The sequence below is a fragment of the Triticum urartu genome, chromosome 2A, assembly GCF_056163025.1.
Source record: "Triticum urartu cultivar PI428250 chromosome 2A, HENAU_Tu73, whole genome shotgun sequence".
NCBI classification, from domain to species: Eukaryota; Viridiplantae; Streptophyta; class Magnoliopsida; order Poales; family Poaceae; genus Triticum; species Triticum urartu.
Window position 1 is genome coordinate 278,014,080 of NC_141874.1, and position 18,143 is coordinate 278,032,222.

The window sequence follows — 18,143 nt, forward strand, 5'->3', positions numbered from 1 at the left end:
CGTTTGCAAGTTCCCGAGCTCATTCTTCAGTGGCGTGTAGTGACCCGTGGTGCTAAGCGAATCCTGCAAGTGCTAGTCCAATGGTTTGATAGTTCTGCTGAAATGGCTACTTGGGAAGACTCGGAGACGCCGAAGCAAATGTTTCCTAGGGCATCGGCTTGGGGGCAAGCCACATCTCAACAGGGAGAGATTGTCAGCGACAAGGGAGCGACGGAGCGGCAAGTCGAAGCAAGTTCAAACACCAGGCCCACAGCGACGGCCCGTACGTCCCCATCCGCTCACTGGGCGGCGGCAATAATTTACCGCGAATGATTTACCAAGCGAATTTTCACTGCAAGAATCAAATGGTAGCGCACAGAGGCGGTAAAAAAGGGCGCCTCGGCGTTTTCGAACCAAAAAGGCCGAGGCTCTGTTTGGAGGGGTAGTAGACAACAGAAAATTTCCCCATTCTTCTCCGAACCCTAGCTCCCCGCTTCCCGCTCCTCACGCCTCTCGCCGTCGCCGTCCCGCCGAGCCCATGGCTAAGACGCGTCCGCCCAAGAAGATCCTCGAGTCCTACACCATCAAGGGGTCCGACAAAGTCATCAAGCGTGAGGCTCTCCCCCCAGCTCATCTCCTCCATCTGATCCTGAGTTTTCCGGATTATTTTTGTGGGATTTTGTTTTTGCGGCAATAATTTGTGGTATTGGTTGGCTGGTCTCGGTGCCTTATATCTGTTGTTGTTCCTGGGGGGGGGGGGGGGGGGGGGGGGGGGCTTGGGACATTTTAGTTGACGTGTTGTTTGAACCATGGTGAACACAGAAATATTTTTTGCTGTTCACTTCGGGGATAAGCTGGATTGCTAGCCAGCTCAAGAAGAAATTAGCACATTGAAACTTGAAAGGACATTTTAACACATCATTTTTGCTGTGTTTTTTGAATTTTACAAAATGATAGATCAATTGGTTACCACCGATGACAGTGCTCCGCATTAAAACTCAAGTTTTCTATGTCTGTGGCCAAATTTTGTATCTTCAAAATTTTAAGTTGGATAGTGTGTCTTATGTGCTTGTGCACATGCAGTCCGCTTGAATTAAGTTGGGTAGAATAGGTTACACATAGGAAGCTCTGTTGTTCTGTTATGACCTTTATGAACTAGATGATTCCCCGCGCGTTGCTGCGGGATATTAGTATGCAATGCTCATAATTCACGCGGTGCATTCTTAGAGGACACATAGAAAATGTGGAAATTCCATTCTACTTTAGACATACATATTAAAATAACCAATGTAAGTAAACTTGGTATATTGTAGAAAGAAGATATATATAGTTGCAATCCAAAAGGAATATAGTTTACTTCTCTTGCAATTATCCAGAGTTGATTGTACTACCAACAAATGTACAACAAAACATGATGGCGAGAATTTAATAAACTAAATAGGATAACCAAATTCCATATTACCATATATACAAATCAATTTACAACAAACGACCGAAACAATAAAAATACTTTTACTGGCCTGAAAGACAACCTGCACATACCCAAAAATACACCATGTGTTGGCAAGTCTGTAAGCACGATCTTTGTTTACCAGTTTTAGCATCACATGTATATGTTATATGTTACTCTCAAGGAGAAATAGGGTAGCTTAAAACAAAGAAAGATGAACTTAGTACACAAATGTAAGAATAACATAACCATAAATTGGAAGAATAAGAATGTGGTCATAGTACAGTTGGTAGTGTGTGTATTAGCGCTGTGAAAAAACTTTTGCAATTGCAAGCTTCTTGAATATATGCATCAGACTAAAAAATCCTAGATGACAATAGTACATACTAAGCAAGATGGCTAACCTGCTTTGATTTTAATCAGACAACTCGTTGATGGACATCAGAAAAGAATACACACCGAGAACAGAATCTGCACAGAGGACAGGAAAAGCAATAGTAGAAGTATAGATCAGAGCTTCTCTTCTCAAAAAAATTAGTAACTGTATGGTCATGAACCGTGGCAGTACTGATCACTTAAAACCAAATCTCCAATTGGCAATGGTTTAAGATCAAGCACAAATTACATAAATAAACAAAATGACTTTGAGACTCAATAAAGTTACAGTGATCAAGGATTAAGGAACTGAAATGAATGATGAATTTGGTTCGATGCATATATTATTGCAAATGATAGAGGACTATAGTGCTGATAACCTGCTGATATATTGAGTTTGGGAAATACTTATATGATAACACACGCGTGTGACTCATAATTCCAACTTCGATTCGTCTCTGAAAAAACTCAAGGAAGGCGCAAGAAAACTAATTTACAGTCAAGTGCAGGATACAATAAAGAAGCATCAGAGTAGAGGAAGTCGGGTAGGAGGGATCTGGAAGAAACTGGTATGGAAAGGGGATTGGAACAGGTCGCAACCAACGACAATGACTGCAGATGTGGCTACGACGTGCGGCACCAACAGGCTATGCGTTTCAACAACAGAGACTTCAGATTCATCCCATCAATCTCACTGGCTTTCCTGGTATATGGCCAATTGGTGCCTCACTATTGACCCTCTTTGGATTGTTGTCCTCGTCTCCCTTATGTTCCCCAAGGAAGATCTGCATCCAAGTTGCGCATAAACAAAATCCACCTGTTAATCTCCCTCCTCGATCTGCGGAGAGCTCGGGTGACCGATAGTGGAATCCTCACGACCTACTCCTCCTAGCCTCTTTCTTGAACTCCTGAGACGAGACCACGGGGTCCTTGCCATAACGGCGTGGAGGTGGCTGGGCGTCAAGGTTTTCCCGCCTGGGCCTGTCCCGACCTCTAGGGGGTCGGTCAGGCTCATCGACGGCTAACTCCTCATCAAACTGCGGCAGCAGACGCCTGCGTGGGTATGATTTCGGCGTGCTACAGCGCCGGTCTTCCATGACAGAGAGCACTTTGACCCACTTTTCATTTAGTGCGTCAGTGTTGGCTTGCAGCTGCTGCTGCTTGCGCTTCATGCTCCGAGCCGTGGCAATGAGGCGCCACCGGAAGCGCTCTTGTTCGGAAGGGTCCTCGGGGACTATGTAGTCCTCGGTGTCGAGGCTCTCGTCTTCCTCGGATTTCGGCATATAGTTGTCATCGGCCCCTTCAAAGAGGTCGCTGGGATCTAAGTCCTTGAGATGTCCTTCGGGTGTGCCGTTCCGCGCAGGGGAAGCTTGAGGGTCCTCCTTAGGGTTGTCGGCATTGTCGGCTGCCGTGCCGCCGTTATCGGCGGTTGCGTTATTGCCGCTAGGTTCCCCATTGTTGCCTCTTCTGCGTCTACACCGATGTCTTGGAGGGGAATTGGGGGTGTCCGCCATGTAGACATCGTAACTAGATGTAGTAGTCCACCTGCCGGTGTTTACCAGAGGCGAGGTGTCTTTGGTGGGGCCATTGGCATCTCCATCCATGTCCGTGGCCTCGCCGTAGTCTAGCACGTCGGTTAAATCATTGACCGTGGCCACTAGGTGGGTGGTGGGTGGGATGTAAATTTCCGGATTGTCGACTTTAAGTTCGACCTGATCATAAACCGAAGTCTTGCTGTCCGAGACGGACATGCTCTGGACACGGTCAAGCATCTCATTGAGGTGAGACTGCTCTTCGGGATTTATCGCTGGGTTGTAAGCGGGGCTGACACGAAGTATGCCCAGTGTATAACTTGACGCGCCGAAGGATCTAGGAGTGATTCCGGATTCTGCGCCGAGGTCAGTTCTAACTCTAACGTAATTTCAGAGGTGGGAGCTGGATCTATGTCCGAACTGGAGATCTGAAGAGGACAGGCCGAAGTAGTTACGTCAGGGGTTTCTAGTGATGCCGCGACGGAGATCGGTTCCGAAGTCGAGCCTTCGGAGCCGGGCGAGTTCTCAATTCGGCCGGGGCCCATCCTGACAGGACAAGTTCGTTGCGGGAATCCGTGGTGTACTCGAGGCCTTCGAAAGTCATGATTCGACCTGGGGCGTAGTTTTTGACAGAGGCGAGATGACCCGTCGAGTCGGCGCAAAAGATCATGCCGCCGAACACAAAAAGCTGGCCGGGGGCGTAAACGCTCCCATGGCCGTTGGCGCAGTTGATCTGCAGATGAGCCATTGATCCTTCTGGTGATCACACAGCGGAACTCCCAATGAAAGCACTAGTGTTGGTGTCAAAACCGGCAGACCTCGGGGTAGGGGGTCCCGAGTTGTGGATCTCGGACAGATGGTAACAAGAACAGAGAGACGATGTTTTATCCAAGTTCGGGTCCTCTTGATGGAGGTAAAACTTTACGTCCTGCTCTGCTCTTGTTTATATTAGTGGAGAGGTATCAAGTTGGTAGGATCAAGTACTCTACCAGGTCTAGGGCGTAGGTGGTAAGGGAAGGATGGAGGGAGACGTGGCGAGGATCGGGCGCGCCGGCGGCAGGGCGCCGTCGCGGCTAGGAGAAGGGCGGTGGCTAGGGCTGTTGGCGGCTAGGGTTCCGGCTCCTCAGGGAGCCGGGCAATAGGAGATAATATTCTTCTTATTGCTTGCCTTCAAAAAGAGTCTTACAACCTATATTTATATCCTAGATAACTTGTAGAAGAATCAACCTAAGATAACTTGCCTAAGATAACTTGCCTAATCTGAAAATAAAAACTAAGATAACTTGCGGGCCTAAGCCGGCCGGCCATAACACTTCTCCCCGCCTGCACAAACAGCTCGTCCTCGAGCTGCAAGGTGGGGAAGCGCTTGCTTGAACTCTTCGAGGTAATCAACCAGCGTCAAACACCTTCTCGACATCTGGGGCGGCAAGGTCAGCGGCGACGACGTCCTCCGGAATGTAGTCTGCCACCTCCAGGTAGAAGAGTCGCGGGCAGGCGTGGCCGGGCTTGTAGGGTTCATCGCAGTTGAAGCACAACCCTTGGCGGCGACGCTCGAGTATCTCAGCTGGGGCGAGCCGGCGGAACGGGCGCCCCGCGGTCGCGGCGAGGGGTGCCGCAGAAGCCTGCACAGGCCGACCCTGCGCGGAATCCGGTCCGGGTAGCGACCCAGTAGTCTGGGACGGTGATTCCTGCTGGATGGCCACCGCGCGGCACTCGAACGCGCGGGCGTAATACATGGCCGACTGGAGATCCTGGGGTCCCCGAAGCTCCACGTCCATGCGGATATGGTCCGGTAGACCGCCCACAAATAACTTGGCGCGCTGAGTGGCGGAGATGCCCGGCGCGTGGCACGCCAGGGCCTGGAAGCGGTCGGCGTAGTCCTGCACCGTGGATGTGAAAGGTAAGCGGCCGAGGGCCGCCAGTCGGCTCCCGCGGATAGGAGGCCCAAACCGGAGGAGACAGAGCTCCCGGAAGCGCTCCCATGGTGGCATGCCGCCCTCGTCCTGCTCGAGGGCGTAGTACCAGGTCTGCGCTGCGCCTCGAAGATGATAGGACGCGAGCCAGGTGCGATCCGAAGCGAGCGTCCGCTGCCCTCGAAAGAACTGCTCGCACTGGTTGAGCCAGTTGAGGGGGTCCTCCGTGCCCTCGTAGGTGGCAAAGTCTAGTTTGGCGAAGCGAGGGGGTGTCGGCCCGCCGTGCCCGGGGGCGGCCGTAGTTGCCGCCGGCGCGTATGCTGGGTCGGGAAGCGCCGGGGCGTAGTTCGCCGAGCTGGAGGGGTGATCAAACCGCAGGGAGGGCGTCGGGTGTTCCGGCGCTGTGGAGTAGACCGGCCCCGAAGACGAGCCGGTCGCCCAAGCGGGGATCGGCGATGGTGACGGTGGAAACTGCACCTGGTGCAGGGGCCGACCCGTAGCCCTAGGCGCGGGTGGTGGTACTGTCGATGGCGGCGGCGCCTGGTGGAGCTGCACCGGCGCCTGCGGCGTGGGGGCCGGCGGTGACGCCGGAAGAAGCTGCTGGGTCTGGCCCTGCTCCGAGGCGCCGGTGCCCAGGTTAGGGCTGGGCGGGGCCGGTGGAGGACCCTGCTCCGAGGCCGCTGGAAGGTAGGGCGCGACGGAGGCCGGCGCGGTCCAGGTGGGCCACTGCGGCCCCGTGGTGGCGAGAAGTGGCGGGGCTGCCGGTGCGATCTGCGGCGGCCACTGCGCCCAAGGCGGCGGTGCGGCCGCTGCGGCGGGGAGCGCCGGGTAGCCTCCGGTGACGGCCCCCGGTGCCGAGTACCACGGAAGCGCCTGCTGACCCGCGGCCATGGCTGGATGGAGTCCGGTGATGGCCCCCGGTGCCGAGTACCACGGAAGCGCCTGCTGACCCGCGGCCATGGAGTGGTGGGGGTGGCCCGTACGGACCTGCCAGGTAGAGGCGGATCCCTTGAACCGCGGTGACGAGGTCGTTGGGACGCCCGCCATGGCCTCCGGCGTGAACTGTTGCGGCTGCGGGGGAGGTGATGGCGGCGGCGAGTGTTGGACGGGGGCCTGTGGCTGCCCTTGGCCTGGCGTGGTGCCGGGTGCCGTTAGGACCGGCGCTGAGAGCGACGCAGTGGTGCCCGCCGAGAACGAGGCCGTGACGCCCGGCGCAGAGGCGGCGGTGGTGGAGGAGTTGGCGGGCAGCGGTGGTGGTGGCGGTGGAATTGGCGGAGACATGGTCGAAACCCGGTTACCTGATACCAAATTGGTAGGATCAAGTACTCTACCAGGTCTAGGGCGTAGGTGGTAAGGGAAGGATGGAGGGAGACGTGGCGGCAGGGCGCCGTCGCGGCTAGGAGAAGGGCGGTGGCTAGGGCTGTTGGCGGCTAGGGTTCCGGCTCCTCAGGGAGCCGGGCAATAGGAGATAATATTCTTCTTATTGCTTGCCTTCAAAAAGAGTCTTACAACCTATATTTATATCCTAGATAACTTGTAGAAGAATCAACCTAAGATAACTTGCCTAATCTGAAAATAAAAACTAAGATAACTTGCGGGCCTAAGCCGGCCGGCCATAACACAAGTACAGAGTTGATCTACCTCGAGATGGTAATATGTGGTCTAACTCTAGAGCTAGGTGAATGATATTGCGTTGATGTCCCCTCTACAGGCTAAACCCTATGGCTTATATACACGTCAGGGAGGGTATTTAGGGTTACAAGGTTGGTATCTAGGAGCAAGGCGGCAAGAGAAATCTTGGAGTATACGTCAAGTCTTCGGTGGAGGTAGTCTTGATCACGCCTCCTGCGTACGGCCTCCGAAGTCCGTCTTGACCACGAATGAGGGCCCATCGGCCCAACCCAAGGATCATGGGCCGGCTAGGTTAGCACCCCCAATCCAGGACACCGTCACTATTGTCAAGGATAAATACCAGATTCCGATTGTCGACGAGCTCGTGGATGAGCTCAACGGTGCTTTTTTGTTCACCAAGCCTGGTCTTCGTAGCAAGTATCATGTAACGCCCACGATGCGGCTATATCTCCCACGTGTCGAAGCACGACTTAGAGGCGTAACCGCATTGTAAGCAGTGTCGCAAGTGGGGTAATCTTCACATAACCCACGTAATGAATAAGGGAAAAAGATACATAGTTGGCTTACACTCGCCACGTCACACAATAGCACAAATATCATTACATTCATCCAGATACAATCAAGGTCCAACTACGGAACCAAAATAAAGATAAACCCCAAATGCAACAAAGTCCTCGATCGCCCCAACTGGGCACCACTACTGATCGTCTGGAAAGGAAATGTAGTATCGTCCTGAGTTCTCATCGAACTCCCACTTGAGCTCAGTCGAATCTCCTGGAGCGGTATCATCGGTCCCTGCATCTAGTTTTGGAAGTAATCTGTGAGTCACGGGGACTCAACAATCTCACATCCTAGCGATCAAGACTATTTAAGCTTATAGGAAGGGTAAAAGGTATGATGTGGAGCTGCAGCAAGCACTAGCATGTATGGTGGCTAACATACGCAAATGAGAGCGAGAAGAGAAGGCAAAGGCACGATCGAGCAACTGTGATCAAGAAGTGATCCTAGAACAACCAAGACTATGAGTGTTACATATCATCAAGTGCATGCACGAGCCAAGCCAAGATGTCCACCTTTCGCTCGCATCACAGCCATTACAAGTTCTTGGTGATGCCTTTTGGCCTCTCACCAACACACAAGTCACGCTCCAAGCTTTGATGAATGTTTTTCTTTGTCCTTTTCTTCAGAAATTTGTACTCGTTTCCTTTGATGATATTTTGATCTGCAGCAAGTCTTGGACAGAATACCTTCGTCATTTGTGTGTTGTCTTGCTTTTCCTCTAGCAATGTCAGTTATTCCTGAAGCATTCCAAGTGCTTCTTTGATGAGCGCAAGGTGGCCTATTTGGACCATATCATCTCAGCAAACGGCGTCGCTATGGACCTTACTGAGGTGGAAGCGGTGGAGGCATGGTCAAAATCACGAAGTGTCCGTGCCCTTCGCGGGTTCCTTGGGCTTAATGGGTATTATCACAAGTTCATCTAGGAGCACGGTGTGCTCTCAGCTCCATCGACCAAGCTCGTCAAGAAAGAAGGTTTTATGTGGTCCTCAGTGGCCAATGCGGCCTTTTGCACGCTCAAGCAGGGCCTCGCAGCAGCACCTGTGTTGCAGCTACCACACTTTGACTCTCCGTTCTTGGTGGATTGTGATGCATCTGGCACGGACTTTGAAGCCCTGGTACACCAAGGGGCATACCTCTTGCTTTCTTCAGCAGGGCGGTGGCACATGCCATGCCAAGCTAGTAGCTTGTGAGAGTAAGCTGATTGGATTGGTGAAAGTTTAGTGACGTTGGAGTCTGTACTTGTGGGGACGGAGCATCAAAATAAGAACGAACCACTGTAACCCGAAGTACTTGATTGACCAACACCTTCCCACCATTTCGCGACATTAATGGGTAAGCAAGCTGCTGGGATATGACTTCACTATGGAGTATCTACCAAGCCGTCAAAATACAGTGGCTGATGCTCTCTCCAGGCGTGAGCTAGGGCTGTCTTTGCTCTCATGTCCTCAGTTTCAATTTTTTGATGATCCGCACCAGGAAATTGACACTACTGCAGACCTTACAACACGAAGTGACTCCATTGAAGCAGGGATGGCTGCAGGGCTCGGAGCGTCACCGATGACCTCATTCTCCATAAAGGACGAGTCTACGTCACACTGACCTCACTTTGCCTTCTTGCATTCTTGGCAGATGCCCATGACTTAGGTCATGAGGGTGTTCGAAAGACACTTCCCGGTTGAGTGACAATTTTTACATCCCTCCCATGCAAGCGGTGGTGGAGGAGATTGTGCGGTGTTTTGTCGTGTGCCAACGCAACAAGACTGGGCATTTGCATCTCCATGGCCTTCTCCAACCCCTTCTGGCCCCTCAGCATGTTTGGATAGACATTTCCATGGACTTTGTGGAGGGCCCTCGGAAGGTTGGTGGTAAGTCGGTCATCTTGATTGTTGTCGACGGTTTCTCGAAATATAGCCACTTCATTGCTTTGGGACATTCATACTTTGCTAGCTCTGTTGCCAAGGCCTTCTTTGCTAACATAGTCCGTCTTCATGGATTTCTGTCGTCCATTGTCAGTGATCGCGACCCAGTATTTACCAGCGATTTTTGGACCAAGATTGTACGTCTTGCTGGCGTCAAACTACAACTCAGTTATGCATTTCACCCCCAAACTGATGGACAAACAGAAGTATGTCTGTAACCACAATACTAACAGTTGGGCCTTAGGTAGGCACATGGCTAGCTGACGGGTGCACACGGGCGTCTTCACCTCAGGATCCGTAGATGGAGGTGGGGAGGAGGGGATGGTGTCGGAGAGTTGGCCGCTTGATGGTGATATAGGCGGCAGGCCATGTAGGACCCACAGGCAGACATGGGAGGGAGTGAGGGGAAAGAGGAGAGGGGCAGTGGGGGCCGGAACGGATGAAGAAACAGCTCCTAAGAGCCCGTGAGATCAGGTGGTTTGCAAGAGGAGAGGGGAGATCGTGGGTGGGCGTCACCGCGAGGAGGGTATCAGTGGTGATGGCGGAGATGGAGGCATGGGATGTGTGTGCGTGGCTCACTCTATTTTTTCTCTTCGCCATGCGAAGGAAGCATAGGCGTGAGAGGGAAGCATAGTAGGGAGATATATTTCTGCCAATGGCACATAAACTCATATGTTTGCAACTTGCCCTGGGGACCCACCGGGAGGCCCACTGCTTCCACGAGGAACAGTGACGGACGGGTCCCAGGGGTCTTGGTGCTCAGGGCTTGTCCATCCACCAAGGCCCCGAGCCGTGCCAACCGGTGCCTGTCTTCGGTACGTGATCGTGACCCGCCTTATCCATCTTGAGAGAGGTGCCTGCCCCTGTACTGCTGACATATATATAACAATACTTTAGGACAAATTAGGACATATTGGGGATGTGACGTATTTGGACAAATATTTCCTACCACCCGGTGGTAGTTACCCTCACATGAGTTTTGTTATCCCTCCGTTCCTAAATATAAGTCTTTTTAGACATTTCAAATAGACTACAACATGAGGATGTATGTAGACATATTTTAGAGTATAGATTCATTTATTTTGCTCCGTATGTAGTCACTTGTTGAAATCTCTAGAAAGACTTATATTTGGAAACGGAGGGAGTATGTTGTATGTAGTATATGTTAAAACCGAGAGTATGTACGTGTAGTATGTAGTATGTATAACAATATTTTGGTCGTATGTACAATTTATTAGTATTATCTTTTTATACTTACAAATATGAAAGTATTTTCAAAATAAACTAAAAAGTATGGACTGACATGCAAGTTTTTCATAGATCTCGCTTTGAAAAATCTTAGATATACTAGTATATAAACATACTGAGAATGATAAAGTACTCCCTCCGTTCACTTTTATAAGTCATTTCAGACAACTGAAAATAGGCTGTTTTACATGTTGTCTCAAATGTCTTCAAGGACTTATAAAAGTGAACAGAGGGAGTAGTATATATACTATCACACGCTAGTATTTAAGACGTGAGGGTAACTACCACCGGGTGGTAGGATGTATACTTTTGACATTCTATTTTTTGAGTCTTAGAAATGTTGCACAGAAGGTAAAAAACAGGGACAGTGAACCGTTACTTTTTGCACCTATCCAGATGTGTAATGATATGAGAATATGGATGCTTTGATGTCCATTTTATTTCTGAATGTATGTCTTGCTGTATTGACCTCACTTTTCCATGCTCCATAATATCACTATCTCATTGTGATCCGGCATTACCTTGATATTTTGATGATGACCTTTTCAAAATGAACCAATTAAGACTAATCTGGCTTTTGTCTGATTTTCCCACGTGTTTCTTCCAGCTGGGGACTGTGTGCTAATGAGATCAGCTGATACATCAAAGCCACCATATGTGGCAAAAGTTGAGTCCATTGAGGCAGCAGGGTCTCGAGGCACAAATGTGAGAGTACGGGTTCGATGGTACTATCGTCCAGAAGAATCCATTGGTGGGAGGCGACCATTTCATGGTTCCAAAGAGGTATTCCTCTCTGACCACTATGATGTACAGAGTGCTGACACAATAGAGGGAAAATGCAATGTCCACAGCTTCCGTAGCTACACAAAGCTTGATTCTGTGAATGCCGAGGACTTCTTCTGTCGCTTTGACTACAAATCAGCATCTGGCAGTTTCGTGCCCGACCGTATAGCTGTGTAAGAATCCAATGCAACCTCTAATGTTTTATTGTTGGTAGATGGATACTCAATGCACTGTGTAATTTAGTTTTTTGGCATGACAGTTCATTATATAAGTGATGCATTCCTAACTTTACGATGATATTGACTATAAATAGTTTTCCTAGTTTTGTTCATGAATGATGTCTATATTTATCCCAAAGGTTATCAAGTTTGTACCCTTGATGATATGATGATAATTTTTTGCATATTCACAACCCATCTATTGGCCTGTTTTAGTTATTTTCCTAAAGAGGCAACACAACTATTTTCTTGCATGTAAGGCAATAGGAAGGGACATAAAAAAAATGCAAGGTTTATGTCAACAGTTGTTGGCATTTCATGTGTTGGGCTCGTGGTACACAATGCATGCTTTAGCATGTGTATCAGGCTTATATTGTCCACAATCGAAGAGTAATCCCTTGTTTGCTATAGCAGCTATATTTGGGAAAAAGTTGTTGCTGTTTGTTGTCCCATTAAATCGTGCTTCTTGTTTTATAATATTTGATCAAAGTCTACTTTCTTCCACTCTTGTATGTAATCTCAATCAAATCCCTCTTTCTTGCTAGGCTTTGCGTGCCTCCCTTATTTGCATGTTCGATTTCTGTACAGTTTTTGAATCAGAATCTCTTGTTTACTGTTATTATCGTGTCTTTCTCTACAATGTGACAGGTTTTGCAAGTGTGAGATGCCGTACAATCCTGATGACCTTATGATCCAATGTGAGGAATGCTCTGACTGGTGAGTAAATCGTATATTTGAAAAATACTCCCTCTGTAAAGAAATACTCCATCCGTTCCGAATTACTCGTCGCAGAAATGGATGTATCTAGATGTATTTTAGTTCTAGATACATTCATTTCTGCGACGAGTAATTTGGAACGGTGGGAGTATAAGAGTGTTTGGATCACTACTTTAGTGATCTAAACGCTCTTATATTTCTTTACGGAGGTAGTACAAATTAACTTTTCAAAGTCACGGGTGTCGGTTCCTCTGGTTCATTTTGTATCATTCTGTTGTGGTTCATTTTGAAAAGGTCATCATCACCTTGATACTTTGATGATGACCTCCATTCCATGTGTATTTTGTATAATTGGTTCATGATGACATAGTTATACCTTTTCCGCTCTGGTGCATTTTATATCATTCTGTTTTGTGTACAAATGGAGGTGTGTGTCTTGTCTTTTTGATATTAGACATGAGGTATAAAAGGTAGGCGATAAATCATTGTTTCAAGTAGAGCTGAACTGCAGCTAATTGTACAAAAAGAACTTAGTATTTTGGTACCTATTTTCGGCTTTGATTTGGTTTAACTAGGGGTGGGTGTTCGGTTCCCCCGAACAGAACGGTTCGGTGCTTTGTAATTTTTGGTTCTCAGAAAATATGGACCGATTGGTCTCTACTATTTAACGTAACCGAGAGTTTGGTCCCTGGATCGTTCGGTTAGGTCGTCGGTTCTGGACCGAACAGATCGTCGTGCATGGGGTTGGCTGACTGGCATAGCTGGCCTGCTAGCAAGATGGGGCGCTGGGCTGGTCTGGTCGGCTAGAATAGCAGCTAAATACTAGCTAGGCTGGTAGCTATCTATTGTCTGGCATAGACGCACAATTTCCTCTCACCAAAAATGAACTTAAGACAGTCGCAAGCTGCACCAACAGACAACATGTAGGCTTACAGGTGATCAGGTTGGGTTGGTACAGGTGATCAACTGCAAATTATGTATAGAAAAATGGCTGGGTTGGTACAGGCGATTAGCTGCAAATTATGTACAGAAATTTTTGCCAGCATATACCCTGTACCACACAGTTCCTTGACAAATAAGAATGACAGTAAACAAGTGACAGAGACTAACTTTGAGATAATTAACATAAACTGGGCATAAACATAGCAAATTCGACTCAACAGACAGCACCAGCAAACCAGCTGTAGTTTAGCACACACGACAGCATTGACAAGTCTGACTTAACACTTCAGTTTGATAAAACGAAATAGAAGAAGACAAGCAGCAGGAAGCGCACTGGATCAGTAGTGTTGCGCCGCTGCCATCTGCCAATCTCCCATCTTCTAAACTTCAAGCTTTATTGCTTATTCTTCAACCTTCATGGATGATTTACTTGCAGCACAGCTTGCTTATCTCACCTATATTCTTATGAGGATTACACCTGCAAACATGAAAGTGCTTGTGCAAAGCAGATGTACCATTGATGATCGGATGAGTGGCGATGTCGGTCTCGCAGTAGTTGCATTTTGCCTTCTGCAAACACCATCAACCTTGATCTTCTCGAAATGGTTACACATCTCTGATCTTGCAGCCATATGCTTTCAAGCCTCCTTATTTCACCCTCCTTGTCCATGGGAACAATAGCATGAGACTCCTATCTCGGAAGACATCTACAACACAAAGCAAACCTTGATTCAGACAAGGACGGTACACATCACAACTAGGATCAAATCATGAACTTGGATCTGGATGGAATCAAGAATATGACCGAATATAATTCAACTACTTATGTTGCAGGCAAGCAGCAGCGTTCGATACAGAATCCGTCCAGCCACTTGCCATGGCTTGCAGCAGCCAACTTTCTTCTTCCTGTGCGGAAATGGACCTGATGTTGTCGCGGCCCGGGCAGGCGGCGCAGTGATGCATCGGGCTGCAGTGATTCACAACTCATATACAGTGCTTGGGAAACAAGAAATCAAGCGGCCATGGAAGGTACAGATCACGCACGCGAGACTTGCGGTCTTGGGGAGGGCAAGGATTGATCTGTGCTGTGATTTTGGGAGGAGGCGATTTGGGACGAGCAGCGTTTTGGAAGGAGGCGGCGCCAGTTCTGTGGGGTGCGGCAGCTGGGAAGAGAGGAATTAGGGGTAGGGCGTCGGTGCTTCGGTCAGTTTGGTGGACCGAGGGTACATACCGAAATCACCGAACTTAATTTGGTTTTTAAAAATTGCTAACCAAGCTCAGTACCAAAGGTTTCGGTTTCGGTCACTTCGGCTTTGGTCCAGGTTAAATTGGTTTTGGGTTATATGCCCACCCCTAGGTGCAACTCTATTTTTGCCACACTTTCTCTCCCCTTGATGGTCAATAGCCCCAAATACCAAAAACGACATTCTGATTTTTCTTTATATTAGGACCCTGAACTGTGCTTCGGCTCAAATTCTGGAGCTGCATGTGATTTAATGATTTTATAGTTTCTGGCTCACATATAGGGAATTTTGGAGAGTGATTACAAACTATTAGCTGAAATATCTGACCCCATTGCGCCTAACTGAATTATTAAACGAGCTTATGTGATTCTATTTTCCATGTCCATGTTTCCATAACTCAGGGTATGTTTCCATAACAAGCATGAGTCAGCAGCATGTGCATTCATTTTCCTGTGAGGTACTATTGTTTTTGTATTTAGATCCAGAATTTAATTTATTTAATTGGTGACATTGCATAAATTAATGCCTTGACTCTATAACCTTCTGTCAACAAGTCCTTACACTGCTTGCGAGTGCATGTTAAGCTAATTGTTAGTGTTTGTCTATTCTAAATGGTGGCAAAAAGCAAGTAGTCAATCGGGACATATAGAATGATATTTTTTTTGTAGTTTTAATGTGCAGAGTATGCCTGGTTAGTTCTTGAATAGTGTGTGTACATAAATAGGGTGCACCATAATTTTTTGTTTGTTCAAACAAATATGTTTTCTTTTCCATCTATTCCGGTCTCTGTTGGTGCATCTGTGCGTGCTAAGTAATCATCTGCCTCCAGGAATTCGAGTCCCTTTGAACTTGAGGTTATAACTGCTGCTTTTGTTTTTCAGGTTTCACCCTTCTTGTATTGGAATGACCATTAAAGAAGCAAAGAAACGAGAACACTTTTTCTGCCAGAGCTGTACTGCTGAAAATGGGAAGACAACTGAGAATTTTCATGAAGCCACGGCAGAGTCAGAAGAAAAGGTAACTATGACACGATTGCTTTATTATCGCTGGTGTGTTGTCTGGTTTGTTATCTGAAATGATGATAAACAAATATGAATTATGCAAATTTAGTTCGTATTAGTGAAAAACTGAGAATGCACAATCTGTGATAATGTTAAAGCATGGTTAGCTTAATTATGAAAGGAGAGGTCTGTTCTGCAGTCAAACTGGTTGTCACGGGCTGGGGTTGGATTGGACCGGAGGTTGTAGTCGTGGGAGGTCGGAGGACGAGGGCGAAACTCTCGTCGGCCTATGGTTGGAGAAAGAGGTGAGGAGGGGGTGCCGCGGCGCAGGTGCACGAGGTGAGAAGATAGATTATTTTCTGGTTGTTTTTCTCGATCCCATAGGGGTGGCTATAAGTAGCCTATTACAATGACGTGACAGACTCCTGGCTGTAAGTGGCCTATTACAATGACGTGACAGACTCCAACTCTAATTGGGTGTTGGCAGGGTAACCTTCTTTGGGACTAAACCTTTCCAACTAAGACCCAGACTCTTTAACCTAAATCTAGGACTCTATAATTAAACTGGAACAGAACTAGGGTGGTGCAGGGCCCTTGCGCCTATAAGTCTGGCCCCACATGACATCTCCCCCTCCATTCTGAAACAGCTTGTCCTCGAGCTGGAAACTTGGATAACGGTCGCGGAAGGCTGGGACATCCTCCCAAGAAGCAGCAGACGCAGGCTGTCCCTCCCATTGAATCAGCACCTGCTGTATACCGCGAGCAATACGAGCACGCAATGCCTGGACGGGAGTTGGATGTACTCGACCCTGAAACAGCGGAGGGAGCATGGGCGGACCTTCAGGAGGCGGACCATGGTATTTCTTCAGTACCCCGACATGGAAGACATTATGAATGCGGGTGCGAGGGGGTAACTCCAGATGGTAAGCAACTGTATCAATTTTAGCGAGGACCTTGAAAGGCCCATAGTATTTGGGTGCCAATTTGCCTTTTGCGCCTGTTCCGAGGAATGCCGCTGGGCGGTGCTGCAGACGGAGCCAAGCCCACTCCCCAACATCAAAGGAAAGGGCCCGATGCTTGTCATCATAGTGATGCTTGTACTGGTGTGCTGCTTGAAGGAGACGCTTGCGGACATCTATTAAGAACTGGTCGCGGTCGATGATCTGCCGTTCTACCGCCTGATTGCGAATTTCGCCCAGAGTATAGTCCCGGAGAGACGGGGGGTCCTGTCCATAAACCACCCTGAAAGGTTTGTCCTTCAACGCTGAATGATATGAAGTGTTGTAGCAGAACTCGGCCCACGGCAACCATTGGAGCCACTGGCGTGGGCGATCCCCAGTGATGCAACGAAGGTACATAGTGATGACGTGATTCACTGCCTCCGATTGTCCATCTGACTGCGGGTGGAAGGCAGAACTCATGTGAGCCACAGCCAGGACCTCCGCTACCAACTGTGACGAGGGCGGCACATAAGCCTGCTGCTGAAAGGTAACAATGCCATCGACTAGAGCCCAAGGCAGCCCCAACTCGCCAGACTCCAGTTGTTCCCTCAATGTAACAAGCGCCGGGTCTGTGTGTGCAGCCTGCCGGAGGGCTTCAAATAGATCAAAAGAAGTCCCCTGGATGGCACAGGCGTGGCTTGTAGGAACATCATGGCGAGAGAGCGCGTCGGCGACGATGTTGTGGCGGCCTGGTTTGTATTCCACGGTGAAGTCAAAGCCCAAGAGCTTGCCCACCCAATGATGTTGTGGTATTGTGCAAGGCGTTGGTCCAGCAGAAACTTGAGACTGTAGTGGTCAGTTTTGACGACGAAGGCGCGGCCCCAGAGGTATGGCCGCCAATGGCGCACGGCTTGAACTAGACCAATGAGCTCCCGCTCGTAAGCGGCTAGAGAGGCATGTCGAGGAGCTATGGTTTTGCTAAAATAGGCAATTGGCCCGCCATCTTGATGCAGTACCGCACCGAAGCCAGACCCAGATGCATCACACTCCACAATAAACGGAACTGCAAAGTCAGGTAGCTGGAGCACCGGTGCGGTGGTGAGTGCAGTCTTGAGAGTGTCGAACGCGGTGACTGCCTCAGATGTGCAGGGAAACCCATCTTTCTTGAGTAGCACCGTGAGGGGTGCTGCAATGGTGCCAAAACCCCGGATGAATTTGCGGTAGTAGCCCGCAAGACCCAAGAAACCACGCACAACACGAACAGTGCGCGGAACTGGCCAGTCAACCACGGCGAGGACCTTATTGCTGTCCATGGCAACTCCTGCTGCAGAGATGACGTGCCCAAGGTAAGCCATGGATTCCTCCCCAAATGAGCACTTGGAACGCTTGAGGAAAAGCTGATGTGTGCGCATAGCCTCCAAGACGAGCTTGACATGACGAAGGTGATCCGACCAGGAGGAGCTGTATATCAAAATATCGTCAAAGAAAACAAGCACAAAGCGACGAAGGAAGGGACGGAGTACTTCGTTCATTAGTGCCTGGAATGTCGCTGGAGCATTTGTCAGACCAAATGCCATCACCACAAACTCGAAGAGACCCTCATGGGTGCGGAACGCCGTCTTGTGGATATCTTCAGGGGCCATCCGAACTTGGTGGTAGCCGGATCGGAGGTCCAGTTTTGTGAAAAA

The 18,143-nt window shown here is 49.0% G+C and overlaps 2 protein-coding genes and 1 pseudogene across 5 annotated transcripts in view; 1 reads left to right on the top strand and 2 right to left on the bottom strand.

Annotated features, from left to right (window-relative positions):
* Nucleotides 1-374: 374 nt before the first annotated feature.
* The window catches only part of LOC125537160 (chromatin remodeling protein EBS), a 29,519-nt gene continuing 11,750 nt past the window's right edge, over nucleotides 375-18,143 (top strand). Inside the window, exons 1-6 of one of the 4 annotated variants that reach the window (XR_015616236.1) lie at nucleotides 375-590; nucleotides 11,217-11,565; nucleotides 12,259-12,327; nucleotides 13,898-14,013; nucleotides 14,104-14,298; nucleotides 15,395-15,530. Coding sequence is in view for 2 of the 4 variants with exons in the window: in XM_087543743.1 (XP_087399869.1) it covers nucleotides 518-590; nucleotides 11,217-11,565; nucleotides 12,259-12,327; nucleotides 15,395-15,530 (627 nt within the window). In the remaining 2 variants the exon portion in view is untranslated. Of the gene's footprint in view, nucleotides 591-11,216; nucleotides 11,566-12,258; nucleotides 12,328-13,897; nucleotides 14,299-14,914; nucleotides 14,971-15,394; nucleotides 15,531-18,143 lie in introns of those variants that run through there. The other 3 variants (XR_015616235.1, XM_087543744.1, XM_087543743.1) reach the window with 3 other exon arrangements.
* Nucleotides 4,483-6,780, bottom strand: LOC147984810 (uncharacterized). The gene has a single exon (XM_087543742.1). It carries the CDS (start codon nucleotides 6,528-6,530, stop codon nucleotides 4,725-4,727), a length of 1,806 nt encoding a protein of 601 aa, XP_087399868.1. The 5' UTR covers nucleotides 6,531-6,780; the 3' UTR covers nucleotides 4,483-4,724.
* Nucleotides 16,090-18,098, bottom strand: LOC147984811 (uncharacterized; annotated as a pseudogene).